The 21,604-nt window shown below is 42.6% G+C and overlaps 1 protein-coding gene across 10 annotated transcripts in view; it reads left to right on the top strand.

The window, feature by feature from the left end:
- Nucleotides 1–10,246, top strand: part of Bnc2 (basonuclin 2) — a 406,942-nt gene extending 396,696 nt beyond the window's left edge. For 5 of the 10 annotated variants that reach the window (XM_031377777.1, XM_031377780.1, XM_031377778.1 and 2 more), the window contains one exon: nt 637–10,246. In XM_031377777.1, coding sequence (XP_031233637.1) covers nt 637–1,297 — 661 coding nt within the window. In that variant the 3' untranslated portion in view covers nt 1,298–10,246. The remainder of the gene's footprint in view (nt 1–636) is intronic. The other 5 variants (XM_031377783.1, XM_031377787.1, XM_031377790.1 and 2 more) reach the window with 3 other exon arrangements.
- The last annotated feature ends 11,358 nt before the right edge of the window (nt 10,247–21,604 follow it).

The raw sequence follows: 21,604 nt of genomic DNA, 5'->3' as shown, positions 1-21,604 counted from the left end.
CAAATAGGTTTCAGAAAGGATCTCTTAACTATTTGAGCTCACTAATTTGCTAAGACTTTTTTTTTAACTTTAAATATGAAATACAGGAGAGTGAGGAGGAAATTTTTTTTAAGTTAAACCTAAATTGTGTAGACCATTTACTTTTTGAAAATGCTGATCTTTTTACACAGTATGTGCTGCACCAGAAACGCTTTATTTGCTGTTATTTTCCAATTTTAAGTACATTTAGACTATGCCACTTAGAGAAGGAGAGAATTTCCATTCTTTTACCCTGTTTCGTGTTTATTCTCCTGCACTTATCTAATGTATAAGCTGTCTGCTGCGAGGTCCTCTGTGGCTGGCGCACTAACGGAACAGCCATTGAGAAAAGAGTGCCAGGGTTTGCATTCATCCTGCGCTTGAAGAGCTTATTCATAAAAATCACGTTAATGGAAAGTCCCCCTTTTGCACCTCCCACCTGCACTCACTCCCAGATCCTGAGGATGGAGGGGAATGCTTGCTTTTCTAATGGTGTAATTAGGAATGAATGTGCTTATTTGGTGCTTAATGAAAGTTGAATCAATTTTAAAATGCTCTCCTTTTTCTCACCCCTCCCCACTCCCTGTGCACCTCCCCCCTTCCCTCTTCTTTTCCTAGACACAGTGCCAACATAAATCTGCATCGTAAACTGTTGACCAAAGAACTCGATGACATGGGCCTGGACTCAACGCAGCCCTCCCTTAGCAAGGACCTCCGGGATGAATTTTTGATGAAGATCTATGGTGCCCAGCACCCTCTGGGGCTCGATGTCAGGGAAGATGCCTCCTCTCCCGCAGGGACAGAAGACTCCCACCTGAATGGGTATGGGAGAGGCATGGCGGAGGACTACATGGTCCTTGACCTGAGTACCACCTCCAGCCTCCAGTCCAGCAGCAGTATCCATTCCTCCAGAGAGTCCGATGCAGGCAGTGACGAGGGGATTCTTCTTGACGACATCGATGGTGCGAGTGACAGTGGGGAATCCGCTCACAAAGCCGAGACCCCCACCCTCCCTGGCAGCCTCGGGGCTGAAGTTTCAGGATCTCTTATGTTCAGCAGTTTGTCTGGGAGCAATGGTGGGATCATGTGCAACATTTGCCACAAAATGTACAGCAACAAGGGGACCCTGCGGGTCCACTACAAAACTGTGCATTTGCGAGAGATGCACAAGTGCAAAGTCCCCGGCTGTAACATGATGTTCTCCTCTGTGCGAAGCCGAAACAGGCACAGTCAGAACCCCAATCTCCACAAGAACCTCCCCTTCACTTCAATAGATTAGTCCCAGAATGGACACTCCACATGCCAGCTCTCACCAGATGGCCTACATGTTTGAACTGCCATAGCCAGTGTGTGCTTCCGTAGCGGGGCACATATGTGTGTGTACATATGTATGCCTCTGTGTCTACACTGTGCACACACATATATTCTTTTCTTTAGATAAAAATGATAAATACTAGGTGCTTTTGAAATTTTTTTCTTTTTCCTTTATAGGTTTGGGAGAGGGTGGATCTTTTACTTGGGGTAAAAACAGAGTGCCCTTTTCAGCGCACGCACACACACACACACACACACACACACACACACACAAACACAACACACAATTTTGATAGAATAATTCTTGGTCTTCTCCAAAGAGACATTTTGTTGTACCTATGACTGTTGCCTGCAAAAAATAAATAAATAAATAAATAAATAAAAGGGAAAAAAGAGAAAAGAAACAAAAAGGAACTTCTTATAGTTGTCTTTTGTGAACCTTAAGGTTTTGAGAGAATCTTTAATTAAAGCATGGCAGATTCACCTGTAAATATTTAGCCTTGAGAGGCCAATGATGTAAAGCAATTGTATTGATGGTTGTTTAACCCTTCTTTAATTTTGACAGTTACATCCAGCTGTTAGATACGCAGGAAATAAATAGTTTGCTGGCTAGTTCTATTCATTTTTGTTAGCATTAATGCACATTTTCTTTAAAAAAAAACAAAAAAACAAAAAATAAAACATGGTCTTGTTTTTACTACCTGTTAGATATAGTGGTAAAGATGTGCTGGCATGCTTCACAGCACAGATCTGATTTTTTTAAATGTCCTGTACTAGTATGTAAATCCAGTCATGCACTTTGTTCATACACTACAGGGGATGTGTAATACCCATGCTTGCTTTTACCCGTAAATTACCGCCATACTTCAATGAGTATCTTTCTTTTTAAAACAACCCACTTGTATAAAAATGGTCTGGTCAGTAAAGGGCACAAATGCCAAACAAAAAGTATTCATGTTAACACAAAACTGCCAACTTTGCACAAGTTTCCAGAAAAGAAAATACAATTAGTCACTCAACATAATCACATGCCAACTCTTTGGCCACCAGAAAACCACTTAAAACACACACACACACACACACACACACACACACACACACACACACACGGTGATTCTTTTGAGTGCCGAATGCTATTAGAATCAACATTGCATCCTTCCTCTGTACACGCTAAATCACAGAAAACAAAATACCGCGGTGTAAAAGAGCCAAGGCATTTCTTTTGTAGAGGCAGGATAATATTTTGGGACACAGTAGCCCAGATTACTCACTAAAGGAACGAAGCTGCATACAGTAAAGGACTGAACACTCACTTCTAAGTCCCTAACCCTTGTCCTTTGAAAAGAAAGAAAGTCTAAGCTGGTTGGTCTGTTGTTTGTTTGTCGCAAAATCTGTAGTAGTGCTGCAAGTCAGGCATGCTTAATAGACAAAATCAAAGCCCCCCAGCAGTGCTTCGTGGAAACTCTGAATGCACATGCTGAACTTGAATTGAGCAGCACTCTTCTCCAGGCAGCAGAAGGAGAGAGGAAGACAGGGTCTCCCTGCATAGTGTTTTGTGTTTCCCCACACGAATTTGTCAGAGCAATGAAAGCAAGCCTGAAACCAAGCAATTGAGAATGAGAACAAGGAGGGGTGGAGAGGAGCCTGCTCCGAACCTTTTTGTTTTGTTTTGTTTCTGATGTTTACACGTGTTGCCTGAGCTGGTTAACCACATCGGCTGCCTCGGCTACCACAGCATACTGACTAAATGAGGATATTTACTCAACTTCATATGTAGCCAGAACTGCTGGGGTGTGCTTGTGGACTGGGTTTTTTTTTTTTTTTATTGTCTTTTTTTCCTTTCGGGGTAGGGTAGAGTGGGGGGTAAACACTAGTATTTTGTCAACCTACATAATAGAAAGAATGTATGTCTTTTCTTCATTTCATGGCCTCAAACATTTCTCCCATAAGTGTAAAACTAAGAAACACCCTTCATTTCCATTTTTTCATATCATTTCTATTTTTCATGTTTTGTAAAAATTTTTTCTGTGTTCGCATCAGCATTCACTTCCGTTACATTTGCCAAAGGAAGGTGTCGTTATGTTTCTGTTATTATTCCTGTGCGATTTATTGTACCTCACAGTATTTATTTGTTTTTTCCAAAATTAAGGATCATTCATTGGGGGGTTCCGGAGTTTTTTTATTTTTCAGAATTTCTGAGCAGTAGACTATTAGAGATAAGCGAAGTGTTCCTAAGGCTTTATCTTTGTCTCCTGAAGCAGCCATGGGCTCTGCTTGCTTCTTCATTTATTCCACCTGGAGGACAGGGCAGAAGAAACTTATCACACACAGTGTCTATTAAATGCAAAATGTTTACGGTAAAAGCTGAGGAATTAGTAGTAACGGTTTCTGTTTCCTTGTCCCTTTGATCGTCCCAAACCTTAGTTGCTTTGCTTTGTTATCATCTTAAACTGAACAAACATGTGTCCCTTCGTTTTATAACATGTAAGACTCTGTACAGTATGTTTGTGAAAGATTGAACTAGAATAATGAACATTTGTTTGCAACATTCCATCCTCTTAGCCATTCTCTATATTGTGCTGTTGCCGGTTACCAAGTGCTGGATTCAAAGAGGATTGAAACACATTGTTACAATCTCAGCAGAAATTATGGAAACTGCTTTGGAGTGTGTGTAGACTAAACCACACCTTGTTTTCTGAACATTAATAAGCATCTGTGTTGGAACAACTTTCAAGTGTTACATTCTTAGAGATGTGCGAATTCATCTCTACAAAACTCAGTAGTTAGTCTGTTTGAGTGGACGCCAAGTAAACGGTGGTCCCGAGTGAGTCACCTAGCTGTCAGGAGGTCACATCAGCCTTCAAACCAGGCTCAGGAGAAGCATTTGTCACTTGCCACACACCTGGCTAATGTCTGGCCAGGTCAAAAAGGTACAAGAGTGATAAGATTGAAGATGATGTTCTTGCTAGGAAACATGAGTGTGTGCCTGTTTGACAGAAATGGAGCTAGAAACCAGGCAACTGGCACTTTCTAAGTGTACCCTTATTAGCCACTACTTTTGTTTCTCACATTCCCAATTGTTTGGGTGGCCTTTTCACAACCATGTGTTCCAGTATAAATCCCATTTGCTTAAAAGGAATGGGGAGGTAGATGGATGTAGGTGATGAGATATTAAACCATGAGATGTACAGTTGTGCTCCCAAAGTATGGCTTGTTCTTGGGTGTGCCTGAGTGGCAAGTGTGTTCACTAAACTGGTGTTTCTCCAGGGTTTCCATGCAGAGGATGGTATGGAGAGACCAGGCAAGCTCTTCATCTCTGCCCATTCCAACCCGTTTATTTGTTCATAAAAGTTCCCTGTCACTAGACAGTTTCTAGCTACATCCATCTTTTTCTAGCTGACAATTAATATGAACATAAGTCTTCATCCAAATAGCTTTCTCCCATTTGATTGGTTTTTGCTTTCAAGTTTGCTCATGAGTACAGAATTAGGCGATATTAGTTATGCATGTTCTCCAGCTGATGTTGAAGTATACTGTTTTGGTCACTTTAAACTATGGTTTTGTAAATATTAGAAAGGTTGTGTCCACTTTGGGGAATATCTGCATGTTGTGGAGTGGAAGGAAGACAGCAAGGAAAGAGATAGATAATAAGTAATCTGGCTTTGGAAACATGGGGAAAGAGCCCGACACCCTTCCGCTAGTAATTGTATTGAAATAAACCAGCTCCATGGAGCTCGTCCCCAGTCTTAGTTCAACTGCCCTGGTCGTTCTGATCCTTCTTAAGGTTTAAACATATAAGCATTTTCCTTCTGAACATGGCTAGCTTCTTTCTAGAAATCAGTGTCACTGACCCAGTGGTGTGACTTCATTAGTCATGACTTTCCAGTAAGAGGAGGGAGAGAGACATCTAACCAGTTATAGTCAGTTAGTGTACACTTTGTTTGGAAAGAGAGGGTCTGACTCTATGAAGAATGGTAAGAAGCATACCCTCCATTGGACTCGGGAGAAATCATACATGCCACATAATAAAATGGCGTCTTTCTCCTCTCTGTGTTCTCCATAGATATATGCCAAGCACATAGATGAGAACGAGGGAGGACCCTCGGCAGTTCAAACACAGACAAGCCAATAATCAGACTGAGATGGGCACAGCATACCTGAGCGACCCTTGATCACATCTAGTATGCAGGCATTGTGTTAGGTTGAATGACAGTAAATAGAATCCACCTGCCCTAAGATGTCTAGCATCTATTGTAAAGGAACAAGATGCCCAGGAGAGAGACAGGCTCCCATCTGTGACCACACCCTGCTCTTCAGAGCTTTTCAAAATTATAACAAATTTAATTTGCCTTTCTCCAAACTAGAAATATTTAAATTAGTGGATTTTTCTCTTTTTCTCCCAGTCTTTGTTTTTAGCAGGAGGGATCTAACTGAGTAAAGAGAGCAAGATAAGGCAAAACAAACAAAACACTGGAGAGGCTGCAGTTCTTGTAGAACAGATAGAACTGGCTCTGGTCCTGGCTTGAGTGTAGCTGAAAACAGCCAATGCATTACAAGTGTTTGTTCAGGAGAAAAATCTAAGTCAGCTCTGCCTTGTAGTGGGCGCCAACACATCCTCTGATATCCTGCAGAGTTCCCTGTGACCAGGTGAGTCACTGCATACACCGTGGGAGGACTTAATATCTTAAGAAGTTCCTAATGGGTCAGGATTGGCAAAATGGGCAGATGTGAGGTTTTTTATTGTTATTATGATTATTATTGTTATTGAGAACGAAGTAATAGCCAGGGTTCCCTTGGGACCACAAAGACAGAGAAGTCACCTAGGTTAAAAGGCCAGTAAGCAAACCCACACTTGAGTGGCAATGAGAGATGAAGTTGCAAGTGCTCTTTATCCAGGTGCTGTAGCATCCTAGAAAGTTGTGATCACAAAACCGTGTGACTGATGACCTTGTGATCAACATGGAAGTTGAGGCACAGAGGTAACTAGTTTCATATTTCCCTCAGAATTTTAACATTCTTATTCCTGACCTTGTTAAAATATAGCTGATATGTCCCAGGCTCATGTCCACCGTTCCTGTCCTCGGAGAGGGATCACTGTAGCTCCCACTTTTACAGCGGGCCAGGAGGTCGGTCCTTTTCAATGCTCCTGCCCACACATTCAGTCTCCCTCCTCCTGGTCACTTATCCTTCCTTGGTCGTCCCACAATTTACACAAAATTATTCTTACAGCCCTTCTGCAATAATTGGCTGACAGATAGTATCTTTGGGGGGGGGCTGTTTTTTAAAATCCCAAATGCCTAATAACAGGACTTAAAGAGTTGGGCATTTTTACAAGTACACCAGACTGAATGCTATTGTTCATTATATATATAATATATATTCTATGTTATATATATGTTATATATGTAATATATATAAAGCTTATGAAGCAGCACACTACAGTTATCATAAGACTGTCTTTATTCTTCTCCAAAGTGTTCTTGTAAATTCACTTGACCTTTATTGCAGGGAAAAAAATTATACAGGGTTGAGGACGAGGCTCAGATTGTAACAAATAGCGGACCATTACAGAGGAAAGGCGAAAGCCAGGGCTGAGCAGCAAGAAGCTTTGGTTCAATTTCACCTCATATCTTTCTAATAACGTACTTGTCACTTTATTACCTTCCAGTAATGTGAACACTGCTGACAAGACTGTCACACTAACAGCAGACAACACCCTCTCTGCTTCAGCCCCAGTTCTCTTGGCTACTTATTGCCCTGGCCCTGAAGGGACACAAACTAATAGTGTGCTTTCCAGTTCAGCACTTGGCCATCAACTATAAAAGGATGCGTAATTGCCTGTTTATCCCTGGTGAAGGGGAAATTGAGTAGAGGGCCAGGCTTTCCCACCAGTTGCCTGCTGTACACCATCATTCACAATCAGCCTGCCTCCTCCATCTCTCCTGCCTCTTCCTGTCATCCTCTCTCTCCCCCACCTCCCTGTCTCTTTCCTCCAAGCACGTATGCACAACTACTGTGTGTTTAGGAAGCTGGAGGCTGCTTCCATGCACTCTCCCCAGCTATTAAGTGGACAGATGACTTCTTACATAAGGGTCAGTAGAAAGTGACTGACTGTTCTCTGTTACTTTGAAGTAGTAATTCAATCCCATGCCCATCCATTTGGGAAGTGTTGAGTGTGGTCATGCAATTGGAGAAAATTTCCCTGCACAAATAAGAGGAGGTTGCCCATATTCTGTAAGGAAAGGATTAAAATACTTTCCTTCCTGGTCAAGAAGTGTGTGTGTGTGTATGTGTGTTGTAAACAAACTGCTTATGAATGGTGGCTAAAAAACACTGGGGAAACTTAAATCTTTGGCATGAAACCATTTGCTAAATGTACACATGTATCTTTCAATAACGGACTCCAAATCCATATTTACAAAGATGGATGAACCTTTGTTTGCCAAACAGAGCTGACAATCAGAGTAAAATAAGGCTCTATTCTTTGAACTGTAGCCATTAAAACAGTGAAGATCTTAGATTTGAAAGACAAAAATCTCCATTTTAAGAATTTGGGAGAGATACAAGGATAGTGTGAGATTTACAAAATCAAGAGAGCAGAGACTTGAAGGAAGGATGGTGAAAATGTTACGTCCCAGAATACCTGGACTCAGATAATGTGTTGTGTTGGCTATTTCTAAGTTCAGGAAGACTTAGAAGATGGTCAATAGTGGCTAGTTTGGGTAAAATGAAATGAGGGCTGTATTTGCGCACCTTCTGCATGGCTGAGAGAGTTGGAAGTTCCTCCTAACTCCTATGGCAGACACTGCTATAAGCAGTCACATTCCAAGTAAGGTTTTAGTCAACTGAGAGTGACACATGGAGGTGTGTCTTTGTTGTAGATTTGCAAGGAAAGGAAGATAGTTTGGGGACAAGTAACATCGGGTTGATGTTGACAACACTGTGCTAAGTCACTTCGTGAACCAGTCTGAGGACTGAAGAGAAAAGCACTTTGAAAAAGGACTTCGGGTCTGAGTAAAGACAGTGTGTTGACTTTTGTTTTTAGTTTCCCTCATGTGTATTTATAATAAGCAGTTACCAAACATCTTAATAAAGTTGTAATTAAAAACTCAGTTGCCAAAATTGCACAAATTCTGCAAGCTAATACTAGCTTTGTCCCCTGAACTCTGAGTAATGGGGATACATAGGACATTTTATAGTCATAATGCTTTCTTTAGCTAAAAATTGTTGAAGGGAAGGAAGAACAGAAAATGGTATTTTAACAGAAACGGAGAGAAGTAGATAGTATAAAAGTATATTTCTTCAAGATAGAGAGAATCTAAGTGTTATACCAAGATTTTATAAGGCTTCCTGTTGCCAAATGTGATGCTGACTAATATGACACGTCTAATACGGCAAAGGCATCAATTATTAACCGGCTCTGCCCACTTCTGTTGTGGTATTCAAGGGTAGAGAGGATGCTTTGAGGAGACCCCTGTGTGGGAGAGAGCTCTAGTCTGCTGGCTCTGGGAAGGTTTTCAAGAAGGTGAAAACTGCAGGCCTGTCTTGTTCTCCCACCTGCCCTGCACGGTGAACTGACCAGGCACTGTCTTTGTGGCACTAACTTTCCTGCCTCTTCTTTGCTAGGAGATGAAGCATCCCCCTACCCATTCCTGAATCAGCACAGTGGCTTCTGTAAGCCCTGATTCACAAGGCACGATGCTCCTGAACTCCTGGCCAATGGGCTGAGTTAATAGGTTCACGAGATGTATAAAACCAAGACTAACTGTTTATTCTTTTAAATTCATACTGTGCTTGGAGCATTTTTGCATGTCTTTGTACAGAGTCCTTCATTCTTCTCATTGCCTGTCTTGATCTCCTCTGTGTCTCTCCTACCCTCACTCTTGCTCTTTACCCACTCCCCTCCCAAAAGAAAAAACAAACAAACAAAAAAAAACAAATAAATCTTTTCTAGGGCAAGTGGGTAGAACACTCCCTCCCTTGGCCTGGTTTTGATCACTCTCGATATGTGTGTGTTCTACCCTGCCCAGGTTTACATAACATGAGTTAAGCAAATGAGATGTTCTAGTAGTATGTATTAACAAGATAGGACTAGGATTCTTTGTATACAGTACACTCACTTTCCTGTGCAAACTTTGGTTCTCCTGTCTCAAGAGAAAACTTCCCTCATCCCACCAGTTTCAAGAGCTGTGGAAGAGCTCAGTGTGGGTCGTGGGACAAGGAAGATAGAGAAACTGGGCAAGACGTGGGTCTTTGGGTTGTGGTGAGGTCCCTCACTTGGCTAAGAGAATATGGAATCCCCCCGCCCCCCACTCCTGCCCAAACCTTCTATTTCATCTCTAAGAACAAAAGCATTAGATTCAGCTTTTATATTCCATATGGAATGGATGTGGATATATACTTTATCCATGGATGAAGGAAATTGAAATATCTTGAGGAAAAGGAACTGTTAACCAGATTATGTCTCGTTCTAACTTAGACTTTAGAGGTTTGGTCCTCTTTGTTTCTGTTCTCATTTGCATAAGGTCTCTTCTACCCAGCCTGTGGTAGGACCAAAATCCGTATCAGGAAAGGCAACTGCACCAAGAGATGGGACAGCTTGCATCCCCGACCTAATAATTGGTGACGTCGGTAGCTTCATGAATACTGTATGTATTTTAATCGAGGGTTTTGTTTTTGTTTAACTTTGTGGTTTGTTTCTATTAGTAGTCTAAGGTAATTGAAATTGTTTATTTACTATTTCCTTCGTTGTATTTTCTGTACTATAACTGTCTACAGTATGTCTTTTGCATAAAATGCATAAGGGTTTGGGGATGTAAATGGAATTTTATTCATATTTTGTCCAAATACCTCTTGTAATTTGTATCAAAATTCTTGTACAATTTTTATATTAAAGATTTATCAGTCACTGAAAGCTTCTGGCCTTTTGACTTGAAGAAACCTTGGTGAGCTCCAGTTTCCTTTCAGAGCTCTACCTGTGGAGCCCAGTGCCTTTCGCCCTATTTCTTGTTGCCCTTGGCTAACTTAGAGCCAGTCTCCTATGGGGACTGGATCATGGTATTATCAACAGACTTCTCAGGAGACCACCTCATCTCCTGTTCAGATTCTAAAGCTGGAGTGGAGCCACAAAGACCTAAGCCAGTCCCAACAGAGCCAGACAGATGGTACCTCAGTTTCCTTAGCAAAGATCGCTCTTTAGGGTGCCCCTTCTCTGTCTTTCCAGAGAGGCCTTGCCCCCAAAAGCCTGTGTCATGCTTTTTTGAAGAGAGGAAGACAAAGGGAAGAGCTCTGGTCTTTGTGCTGTAGCTTCCTGAACATGCAGTTCTCCCCTGACACCCCAACATATACACCACAGGCATGATGAATATACATTTCTCATGCTAAATACTTGCCTTTTGGTTTATATTCTCTTGCTAGTTCTTTTTTTTTTCTGGCAGATTCTAGATTAGAATCTAGAAGTAAAATGACCAGAAGGAAATATGTCATTTTCTGTGACATTTCCTTCTCTTGCCACACTATTGTGGGACAAAGAGAAGCTTAGTGAAGTTGCTTTCATTTCCTCAGAGTTTAATCTTGCCCACCTCTTAAGCCAACCATACTTTTAAAAGCTGACTGGAGACCATGAGCAAGTCTCCCCTCCAGCTTGGCCTTCTCTGCTGTCTGCATCCAGAGCCAGATCGCTTACTTACCCCGTTTTCTCTGGCCTATATGCAAGACCATAGCCCATATACGCTAGAGCAACCCACTGGCCCACACCTCTGGGCAGGCTGCTTAAGGTCAGTCCCAGTAGCTGCCCAGCCGCAGACATGCCTAAGCAATGGTCCCTCCCATGACATGAAGAGTGCCAGCCACCAAACTTTCTTTGGTGGGGCTGTTTCCTTTGGCTTCCAAGCAGTCAGAGATATATTTGAGGGTAAAGGCAAAGAAACGAAAGGTTCAGTGGTTTGGAGGAAAGCAACCACCTCTGAGACGTGGTTATGATTGTCCCTGATATGTTAATGCACTCCCACAGGGAATCCAGGCATAATTATGATCTCTTCATCTGTCATAACACGTCTGTAATTGGCAAGAATTTTCCCTCACACAGCTCCTTCTCTTTAAGAAAAAAAGTCATTTTAAATGTTATTAAACGATGAGACACCTTCTGGTTAGTGAAAAAATACCCATGAAGATGGTTCTGGCACAAAGCTTATCAAAACAGCCTGGGGTATGGCCAGGCACTGTCCTGAGCCACAGTGAGTCTCGTTCCCTGCTGTTTTGCTGTGTTCATTGACAATGGGACAGCAGATTAAGTGCTGCTAATTTAATAAATGCTGAGGGTGAAGCTGATCTATCAGTGGGGACCAGAAAGGACCACAGTGACCAGGTTTTGGGAGGGGCTGCTGAGAATATCGAATCGCCTGAAGTGATACTGAGGGAACGCTATCGATCCTCAGCAAGGCACAGTTATTTTTAGTCACCTGATTCGTGGACACCCAATCATTACCCATATTCATCAGAGATGTATAATGAACAGAGGTATTGATTAGGAGGGGTGCTGGAGAGATTTCCCAACAGTGCTAGTTCACATTGATAGGTCTCCAATGGGAATAAAGGCTACACGGCCCAACATAACTTATGGTGTTCTAGGTCCTTCCATTGATTTTATTTGTGTGGGAGGGCAGAGGCGGGGGAGTCAGCCTTGCCCACGGTGCTACTGTCTTGACCTTCGTCTGAAGGCTTCCTTGGGAAGAAAAGAGGTAAAAAGCCCAGCCCCGCAAGTTCGCAAACGGAAGCCTGCCCTAAGTTCTCCAGCGCTGGCCAGGCTCACTCTTCCACTTCACTCTTTTCTCATTGGCAAAAAATGTGCTCAGAGTTGGGCCAGGCAGAGCTCAAAGCCATCGGGCATATGAAGCTTTCCCTCCCCTAAAGACCAACATATGGCCCGAGGAAATGATCGAGTTAGGCTAATTGCACCAAGTTGGCATGGTAGGAACATAATGAGCCCCGGCTTTCGCATGCTGACCCCAAACCTGGCAATGCCGGTACCTTGCAACTTCTCAAGCATTTTGCTGAGCTGCTGTTTGCAAACACCGTTTAGTTGGAGGTCTGGCATGTGCTCTGAGCTCCTACTGCCCTGTTTCAGCCTACGGGGGTGGCGGGAGTGTGCAGTACAGGCCCTTCCAAGGAACTAGTGGTGACCCAAGTAACACAACCTTAGAAACCATGTGCTCCTGACCAGCAAGTGGCAAGCTGCTTAAGATGAGACTAGAAACCATTCAACCCAGGGAGAAAAAAAAAGAGTGCATGTTTAAGGCAAGCACAGCTGTAGAAACAACCAACCAAAGGCAAATCTTAAAGGCATGGTCAGAAACCAGAAATTCAGTCATCTGCCTGTTGTCCCCATGGGTACATGGGTGCTATAGCACTGCCATGTTACCCCACAGCAGCCACCCAGGCAAGGGGCACACTTTTCTTCCCCCAGTCTCCCCTCCCTTGGGCCAGGTTTGGTGGAGTTTGTCAGAGTGTTCTCACCAACCTATCCTGGTCTGTCTTACCTTGGCCAGCAGCCTTCCAACTGCAGAACTGTCGCGTGTGCACGCGCTCCCAGCCTTGACTCCTCTCTTCCTTGCATGATGCTCGCTTCAATTCTTGTTTGCTTCATTGGCACCATCTTTCTTCCATAGAAGATATTCAATAAATTTTGATTCTTTCCCAGGGTTAGCATGTACTCTTTTTTTTTTCCAAATGCAAGATCGTACAGGCAAAAAAAAAAAAAAAAAAAAAAAAAAAAAAAAAAAAAAAAAAAAAACAAGAAACAGGCAAAAAAAAAAGAAAGAAAAACCATTATATATGTCTTTGTCTTTGATCATTTAAAACCCAGAGTTCTGTCTGTTGTGTCACAACTTCACATTTTTAGAATGCTCCAAAAATAATGGTTGTAAGCATTTGAATTTAGTGGTTCTCAGGTTTGGGGACATGTGCTGTCGAGATGATTTTAAATTATTAGGCCACTTCCAGGTTTTTTAGAGAGATTCATTTTGCAAATGTAAGTGCCATTAACAACCCAAAGCACTCTCAGAATCTCCCATGTTTGTTCTATCCAGTGCTCTCCGTTTCAATTTTCCTTATTTTTCCCTTAAGTGGAGGATTTTCTTCCAGACTTTCACAAAGTCCTCTGCAGGCTGCAAACGAGACACTTCTTGATTGTTTTCACATGGCACGCCAATTGCTCTTCCTCGGAGAGTGACCCTGCAAGTTGTTATGCTTTCTGTTCTTTCAAAAACCACAAACCTGTGCTTGAAATCAGGCTTCTTCCCAGTGCCCTCAGCTCCTTCCAGAGCAGGAAACAGAGGTCTGGTTTTAGGCTCGCAAGCTTACTGGTCTTCTCAAGAACACAAAGCCCTTGGAATTTCTCAGTGAGCTGAGTGTGGACAGTGTGCACATGAAATCCAGGAACCATGTCTCTCTCCCCTGGGAATTGTGTCCTACATGTCTTGAAGATGTGATATGTTCCTTACATGGCCTTGGATGTGCAGTGAGTGTTCCATTCTTCTTACTAGAGTCGGTGGGTGAGTGGGTTCTGGGACTAGGTGGAGATTTCTGGCAAGGAGCAGTCAAGAGATGCTTTATGACTTAAAGTGAGATAAAGCTGAGTGTAGGTCTACACCTGTAAACCCAGCATCAGGAGACCATGGTAGGAGAATTACCAAGGTCAGCACGAGACTAAGCTATAGAGTAAAACAATGAATGAATGAATGAATGAATGAAGTATAGCTGGCTTCCAGCAGAGGGGCTGGCCCATCTTTCCTACTGAATACATCTAGGCAGAAGCTGCATGAAGCATCCATTTAAGAGCTGGGAAAAAACAAAAATAATAACACATGAAAGAAGACCAGAAGCCAAAGCTCCATGAAATGGCAGCAGTTAAAGATTCTTTCCCTGTTTTTTCTCAACAGGAGTACAAATCCAACAGAGGGATATCAGGGCAGGACTATATAGACTTTCAGATGAAGCCAGTGGTCAGGGACTGAAGACAAACACAGTGATTACTCAGGGAGAAATTTGCTATCATTTTTTTTTCATTTTCCCCTTAAGTCCAACAGCAACAGAAGCCCACAAGGACCAACACTTTATGAAAAGGGAAGCTAGGAATTCTGGCAAGAATGTGGGGACATTACAGACTACTGCCATTGTTCTTGGCTACTCTCCAGAACTTGGTAGTGAAACTCTGTTGCTGAAGACACCACATGCCTGAGACACAGAACATGCAGAAATCAAACTGGTGCTGACCTGAATGCTTCATCCTTAATGGGTGGATTTCATAGTTCTGGAAGGTGCTATGCATACTACCAAAGTCATCAATCTTACCTAGGCATGAATCCTGCAAACTAACTACTGACTGGCATGCCAATATAGGTTCACTGATGTGGTAATGGCATAAATACTACAAGAGTAACCAACCACTTTCTGCTTATATTTAAGACCCACATTGCAAAATGAAACCCATACCTGGTATCATTACCAAGACTAAGAACCTATGGCTAGACAGGCAATAGGCCCTAGGAGTGAGCCTACCACTATTTTTCTGCTTCAATACAGCGAACAAAGTATTACTCCTCCTGACTGAACGTTATGCCCACAGATTGGTACAATACTCAACTCTCATCAGAGAAGCTCTTTTTGTAGGAGATGATGAATAACACAGAGGTCCACAAATGTTCACTGTGCAGAGAGTAAAAGGCTGCAGAGTGCTCAGGCCTAAATGAGACAATCTATTCAAATTCTACCCCACCAAGCCCTGGGATCATCCCAGAAGAGAGGGCAGAAAGATAGTAAGAACCAGGGGAAGTGGAGGGATACAGAGAAATGGTAATTTCCAGATACAACTGGCCAGTTGCATAGACCAGCGGTTGTGACAACATGCATAAGACCCACAGAAGCTCAGTCACACAAAGTCCTACCATGGAGATCAGAGCAGAGTCACACCATTAACCGAGGAGTTATTTGCAAGCTGCTGGAGGAATACGTTTTCTTTAAAGGTGTGGCCCTGGTGGGTCAAACATACTTCAGTGGGTGACCCTAAGCCTAAGGGTATGTGGGAAACACAAATTGGTCTCAGTAGTTTAAAAAAAAAATTTTTTTTAAGACATAAAAAAGGGACAGAAAGTGTAGCTCTGGGAAGAAATGCTGGAATGAGTATCTCCAAAATACTTCGTATGAAATTCCCTAAGAGTTCATAAAAAAATATGTTTTAAAAAAGAAGATGGGAGGTTAGGGTTCTGCTTGCTTCTTTATTGCTGTCTTATCACTTGCGCCTGGAGATCAGAGCCATGGGAACTAAGCATAAGGTACCAAAGAAAGCAAGGCTAGCAATGTTCCAGAGAGCCCCGGAAAGGGAAGTCCCTAAGAAAGGGACTCCTTCCAACTCTGAATTCCTAGGCCTATGTCCAAGGTGAGTGTGCATGTAGATGAACTTAAAAGTATGCTGTGGGATGAACACATGAGTAAGGCCCAGGCTGACTACCCAGTGGTGTTTGGGTGGAACCCAGTTAAGGTTTTAAAACTGGTGAACCAACAGTGGAAACTGGAACTTTCCACATGAATACATATCAAAAGTCTGCTGAAAACATCAATGGCATCCGTAAGCTTTTAACCAGGCTTGAAGCCTTGTTGGTTTTTATTGCTGTTGTTGTTGTTGGTTTGTTGGTTGGTTGGTTGGTTTTATTTTGTTTTCAGATACTTCCTCCTGTTTATTTGTAAGAAAACAGCACCAGACACCAGCAATCAGCAAATAGTGAAGAAGTGGGTGTAAAAGCAGAGATTGTGCCAATCCCTCTGTCTTTACACTGATAGACTGAGGCCTTTCTTTCCTGTGGGCCTTTACAGAACCTTGGACATCTATGGAAGACTGAACTGAAGCAGGAGTAGAAGCCTGGACCTGGGCTGCAGCTGCAGTCCCTGCCTTGGTTTGGGCCTCTGTCCTTGGTTGGCAGAACTTTCAACCCTTGTCATGAAGCCATGAATCCACTTCCCAACCTTGGGGTAACCAGCAGAAGCAAGTTGGTGGAGCTTGCTGTTGGGACCCATTCGCACCTTGGGCTTAACCTGACTAGGCTCCACAGGGCCTCGATGGCCTCAGTACAAGTGCTCACTACCCTGTATCATTCACATTCATCTTCTCCAGGCCCTTATGCTCTGCTTCTTGGCAAAATGTATGTTCCTTAGGAACTTCAGGTTGAACCTATAGAGGATTGCTGTCTTTGTGACTGTTGTTTCCTCATGCCATTTCTGTGCCCTTTGGGGCTCCTATTTGTGTGTGGTGTGGATTTGTTTTCAAGGTAGCCCTCTGCTCTTAAAGCACCCAAGACCAGACTAGAGAGAGCAAGACCTGAGATCATACAGTGCACTTAACAGGCCAGTTTGTCAATTGCCTTCCTATTCCTATTCTCTTCCTTCTTCTTTTCTAAAATTATGGTTAAAGATGTGCATAAAATTTACTATTTTAAGTGTTTGTTTGTATTGTACAACAATCACCATCAGTCATTTTTAGAATCTTTGCATCTTCCCCAATGGAGCCACCATCCACTAAACAGGAACTCCTCACCATATCGTTCTTCTTTGTCTTTGTGTCTTGGAATTCGCTGGGTGTCTCAGAAACTGAAAACATATCCTATGTGTCTTTCTGTGTCTGATGTCTTTCACTTTCATGATGTCTTCAAGACTCATACATGGTATAAAAAATACCTTTCTTTTAAAGCTAGATAATATTCTGTACAAAATATGGGCTCCATTTTTGCTTATCCAACCTTCCAGTGGTTGGTATTTGAATTATGTCTACTTAGTGCGCACATTTCTAAGACAGCCTTATGTAATCCTCACACACCAGCTTTTGAACCTGAGTGAGACCTGTTCTCTTTGAATGGAGGGCATATCAGACTTACTTTCCATAAATAAACTGTGGTAAAGCTGATAGTACTTTCCTGATCAGGTTACAAAGCATCCCAAAGCCTGTCATATGAATGGCTTAGCTCTCTTTCTTGTGTGGCTCTCTGCTCTCTAACTCTATACTCACCATACACGATGCTCTCACATGTGCCTCCCTGACTTGAACACTTTGATAAATGAGCATCTATCTGAGAGAAGATCATATCCCCAAGAATGGAGAGGAGCTTCTGAGGTGCTCATTTCAACACTAAGAAAATGAATGCCAAGAGCCACCAAAGGAGCTTGGATGCTGATCTTTCCAGAAGGAGCCTTCAGATTAAAACCACATTGCATTGTTTGGACCACTGAGGGATTCTGAAGGAGGAGATTCATCTGAGTTCTGAAGAAACTCTGGGACAATACATGTTTTTGTTTCAAGCAGCTGATAGTTGAAGTAACTTGTAATACAGCCTCATGTAACTAATGCAGTATGATGTTCCAAATGTTCAGGACGCAGTCCAGCAATTTCTACCCTATGGAGAACAATCCCCCTTTACGTGGGAGAACATAATCAACTGACAGCAATACTGAAATGATAAAGTAGATAAAATCCAAAAAAGAGACAATGTTAGTTAAATGCTGCAATATAGAGGTAAATACTATAGAAAGGAATGGAAAGCCAAAGATCTCAACAGAGACACAGAAGATTAAAAAGAACCAAATAAAAATTTTAGACCAGTACAAAAATATAACTAAAGTAAAATGTCACTGAATCAGTTAGTAGTAAAATGGGGATGACAGAGGAATCATTGTCTTGGAGACAGATCTTAGTAATTATCCTATCTGAACAACACAGAGAAAAGGCTAAGCAGTATGCCAGGGACCCATCAAGCAGTAACAGTAACCCAGTAACAGTAACAGTAGCAGTAACAGTAACAGTACATTATTGGAGCCCTATTGTACAATAGGGGAGAAATAAGTGAATTTCAAAGTATTTGAAAAGCTATCAAAACTGTTCTCAGCAAATCCAAGCTGAAAGAAGCCAAAGAACATACACCCCAGCATCAATAAAAGCCCGACTCTTACAGGTAAAGAGAAAAAAATTGCGGAAAGAAATGGTGTCTTGTTTGTTGCAGAACATTGGATGGTTGCGTATTTCCCCAAGAAAGGTAGAAGGAAGTGGAATGTTTTGAAATACGTAGATTTGCCGACCCAGAACTCTAAATCCAGGAAAATATTCAGAATGGAGGTGAATTAAAGATGTTCTCATTTCTCTCCAGCATGCAATGACCACAGCGTTCTGCTAAAGGGAACTCCTCAGAGCGAAGGGAAAGGACATGAAAAAATAAAGCGGAAGCCCAAGAAAGGAAGGACAGCAGAAAAGGAGAGTCTCACCTGCTACGAAGTGCCACTTCTACTGCTAGATTCTTTGTTTTTTTCTTTTTTAACAAGAATATCAAATATGGTGCGTATATCAATGTATATAAAGATGATATGTAAAACAGAAGTAACACATTTGTTTCATTTCTAAAATTCTCTAGAACCAACAGTGGTTCTCAACCTGTGGGTCATGATTCCTTTGGGGTTGCACATCAGATATCTGGTCTATCAGATATTTACATTATGATTCATAACTAGCAAAAATCAGTTATAAAGCAGCAACAAAACTAATTTTATGGTTGGGGGTTACTCAACATGAGAAACTGTGTTGAACAGTCGGGGCATTAGGAAGGTTGCGATCCACTGCTCTAGGGGATAGAAGCTGGGCAGGGCCCCAGGGTGGACATGGGAGGCCAGGTAAGCTGATAGCAGATAGGCTTTCCTGTGACGAAACTATGGAGGATCCTAGGGTGCTGACAAATCTGCATGTATGAAATGTCATGGAACTGCTCTCAAGGGCAAAGGAACTTTTACAGTCTACCAATTTTCAAACAACTGGCAGTACAGCCAGAAACCCCGGTTGTGGGGATGAAGTCTCCTTCCTTTATCCCTAATGCCATGGACACCATAACTCAGGCTTGCTGTTTTTCATTTACAAGAACATGATTAAAAGGAAACAAAGTCTTGAATATCAAAATTGTAAAGTTTAAAACAAAACACTGCCGGGAAACCCATTGACTTAAGTCAGCTCTATGTTTAGACAGTCTCTACACTGGGATTGAAGGGAGCCTGAAACGGGGAAGGGACACAGAACAATATGGTAGGAGATGCTACCTGTGACGATGGTCAGGATCCATCCAGAGTTACCAAAGATCCTTTATGTTCGAGAATACTTTAAAAGATCTGATAATGGGGGTCTGATGATTTGTGACATAAGCCACAAAAAGTCTCCAATTAGCATAGAAAGTAACTGCCCACGACTCCTGCCCACGTCACTGGCATCCTCCACAACTGCATGGAGACCCCCAGATCTTTACCTACTCCCTCCATACTGTTCTGCATACACACAAAAGTGGCAGCACCCCTGAGGCACATGGGTGTCAGCAGGAAGACCCCCTTAGATGGTCTGTCTGCGCTGTAAAGCCCATGAATGAGCTGTTGCTTCAAAGCAAGAGATGAGTTGGGAAGAAAAACCAAGAGTGTAAAATCACAATGGAGAAGACTCCAGAAAGCGTGGGTGAAAATGGAAATCTGGAAAACTGCTTCAGACTTTGTAATTAAAGATATTGACAATACTGGAGTGCCACGAGACATATCCTAGACAGAAAGACCATAATGGCTACCACACACAGCTTTTATTGCTAGATAAAACTGCATGGTCTTCAGTCTCCAAACAAGCAGGTCATGGTGTGCTATTTTTTCATAACACTGGCCAGTGACTGATGGGGCATGAACTCCTGACTACAGGTAGTCTGCTCATTGGCCGGCAGGTGACAGTCCGATCCATTTCAAAGAAAAGGTAATTATATATTGAAGCCTAGAGGAGAAAGAATGCATAGCAAGTGAGGTTGATAAAGACAGTGTACCCTACCATTGTTTTATAATGCAAAAGTGCATGGATGAAATGAATATGAAGCTGAGATTTTACTTTATATTACATGTATATGTGCATGCATGTACACCTATGCATATATGCATGCATGTGCACCTATGTGCATGCACATGCACGTGTGACTTATGTGTGTGGATACGAAATGTATATGTGCAGATGTACTTACTCTCCAAGGGCCTCCTCTCGCTGAATATAGAGTTCATTGATCCTGCCACGCTGACTGACTGGCTAGCAAACTCCAGAGATTTGCTTGCCTTAGTCTCTCCTCAGTTCTGTGTTCAACTTTTTATGTGCATGTCAGGAATCCAAACTCAGGTTCTGATGCTGTGCGCAGTAAGCACTTTACTGACAGAGCCGTCTCCCCAGCCTTGAGGTGTGAGGCTCATTAACAAATTTCGTATCAAAGAGAAGGAAACTTATTAAATTAGGAAGAGTCAAGGTTCAGGTATGTGTGTGTGAGTGTGATCCGTAAGTGCAAACAATCATAAAGGAGAACGTGAGGATGGTTACCATGGTGACTCATTTTCCCTTAATCCTGACTCTGAATCTAGCTCTTTGGTGAAGGATACTCGTTTTTCCACTATAAATAACTAAAACAGCAAAGAATTATCTAGGGACAACTATGTCCCCAGTGAACACAAGAACTATATTCAGAATGGTGAGGCAGAGGGAAGGAGGGGTGCTAGTTGTGAGTCTCATCCATATACACAGCCCTACCTGAGGTGCAGCCCCTATTTTCTTCCTCCAAGCCCACAGACCCGTGAGATGGGAAATGAGTGCTCCTCGCTAGAGCTGAGAAGACAGGGCTCCCAAAGCAACAGAACGTGAATGCAAACCCACGCCTGTTCCTCTAAAGTCTTGTTCTTGTCACTGTCCTCTCTTCTTTCTGGCCTTCCTTGTGTTCTACTTTCTCAACAAATGAATTTCTGTTGATTTCTTAGGTGTGTCTGGGAGTGAAAGAATGATATCTCCAACACAGCTGACTGCCTCCTCTCATGTGTAGATCATAGTAAATGACCTTCAAACTAGACCCTTCAGAGTCCAACCTGGACAAAAAGAAACGTCACCACGTGTTGCCATGTAAAGATGGGAAACAAGGGGTTTGGCTATAGAAAAGTTGGAAGCCTAGAAAAGAGGGGGACTGGTAAGCATAAGCACTGGCGATACCACCCAGGCCTTGGGAGTGAAAGGATACCAGGTCCTGAGAACTTCAGGAGCGCCAAGAGGAGACCCCATGGAACTCGGCACAGCACGTGTGAGCAGCAGGTACCTGGCCTGGCCCTGCTGCCTGTACGTGGACAAAGCACTTCGTGGAGCTGAAGCTCAGGCCAGAGTAGGTGGCATTGCCTGATGACAGCTCTCATCGGTAGCTGC

This window comes from Mastomys coucha, unplaced genomic scaffold, assembly GCF_008632895.1.
Source record: "Mastomys coucha isolate ucsf_1 unplaced genomic scaffold, UCSF_Mcou_1 pScaffold18, whole genome shotgun sequence".
Taxonomy (NCBI): Eukaryota; Metazoa; Chordata; class Mammalia; order Rodentia; family Muridae; genus Mastomys; species Mastomys coucha.
This window is presented reverse-complemented; position numbering and strand designations above follow the sequence as displayed.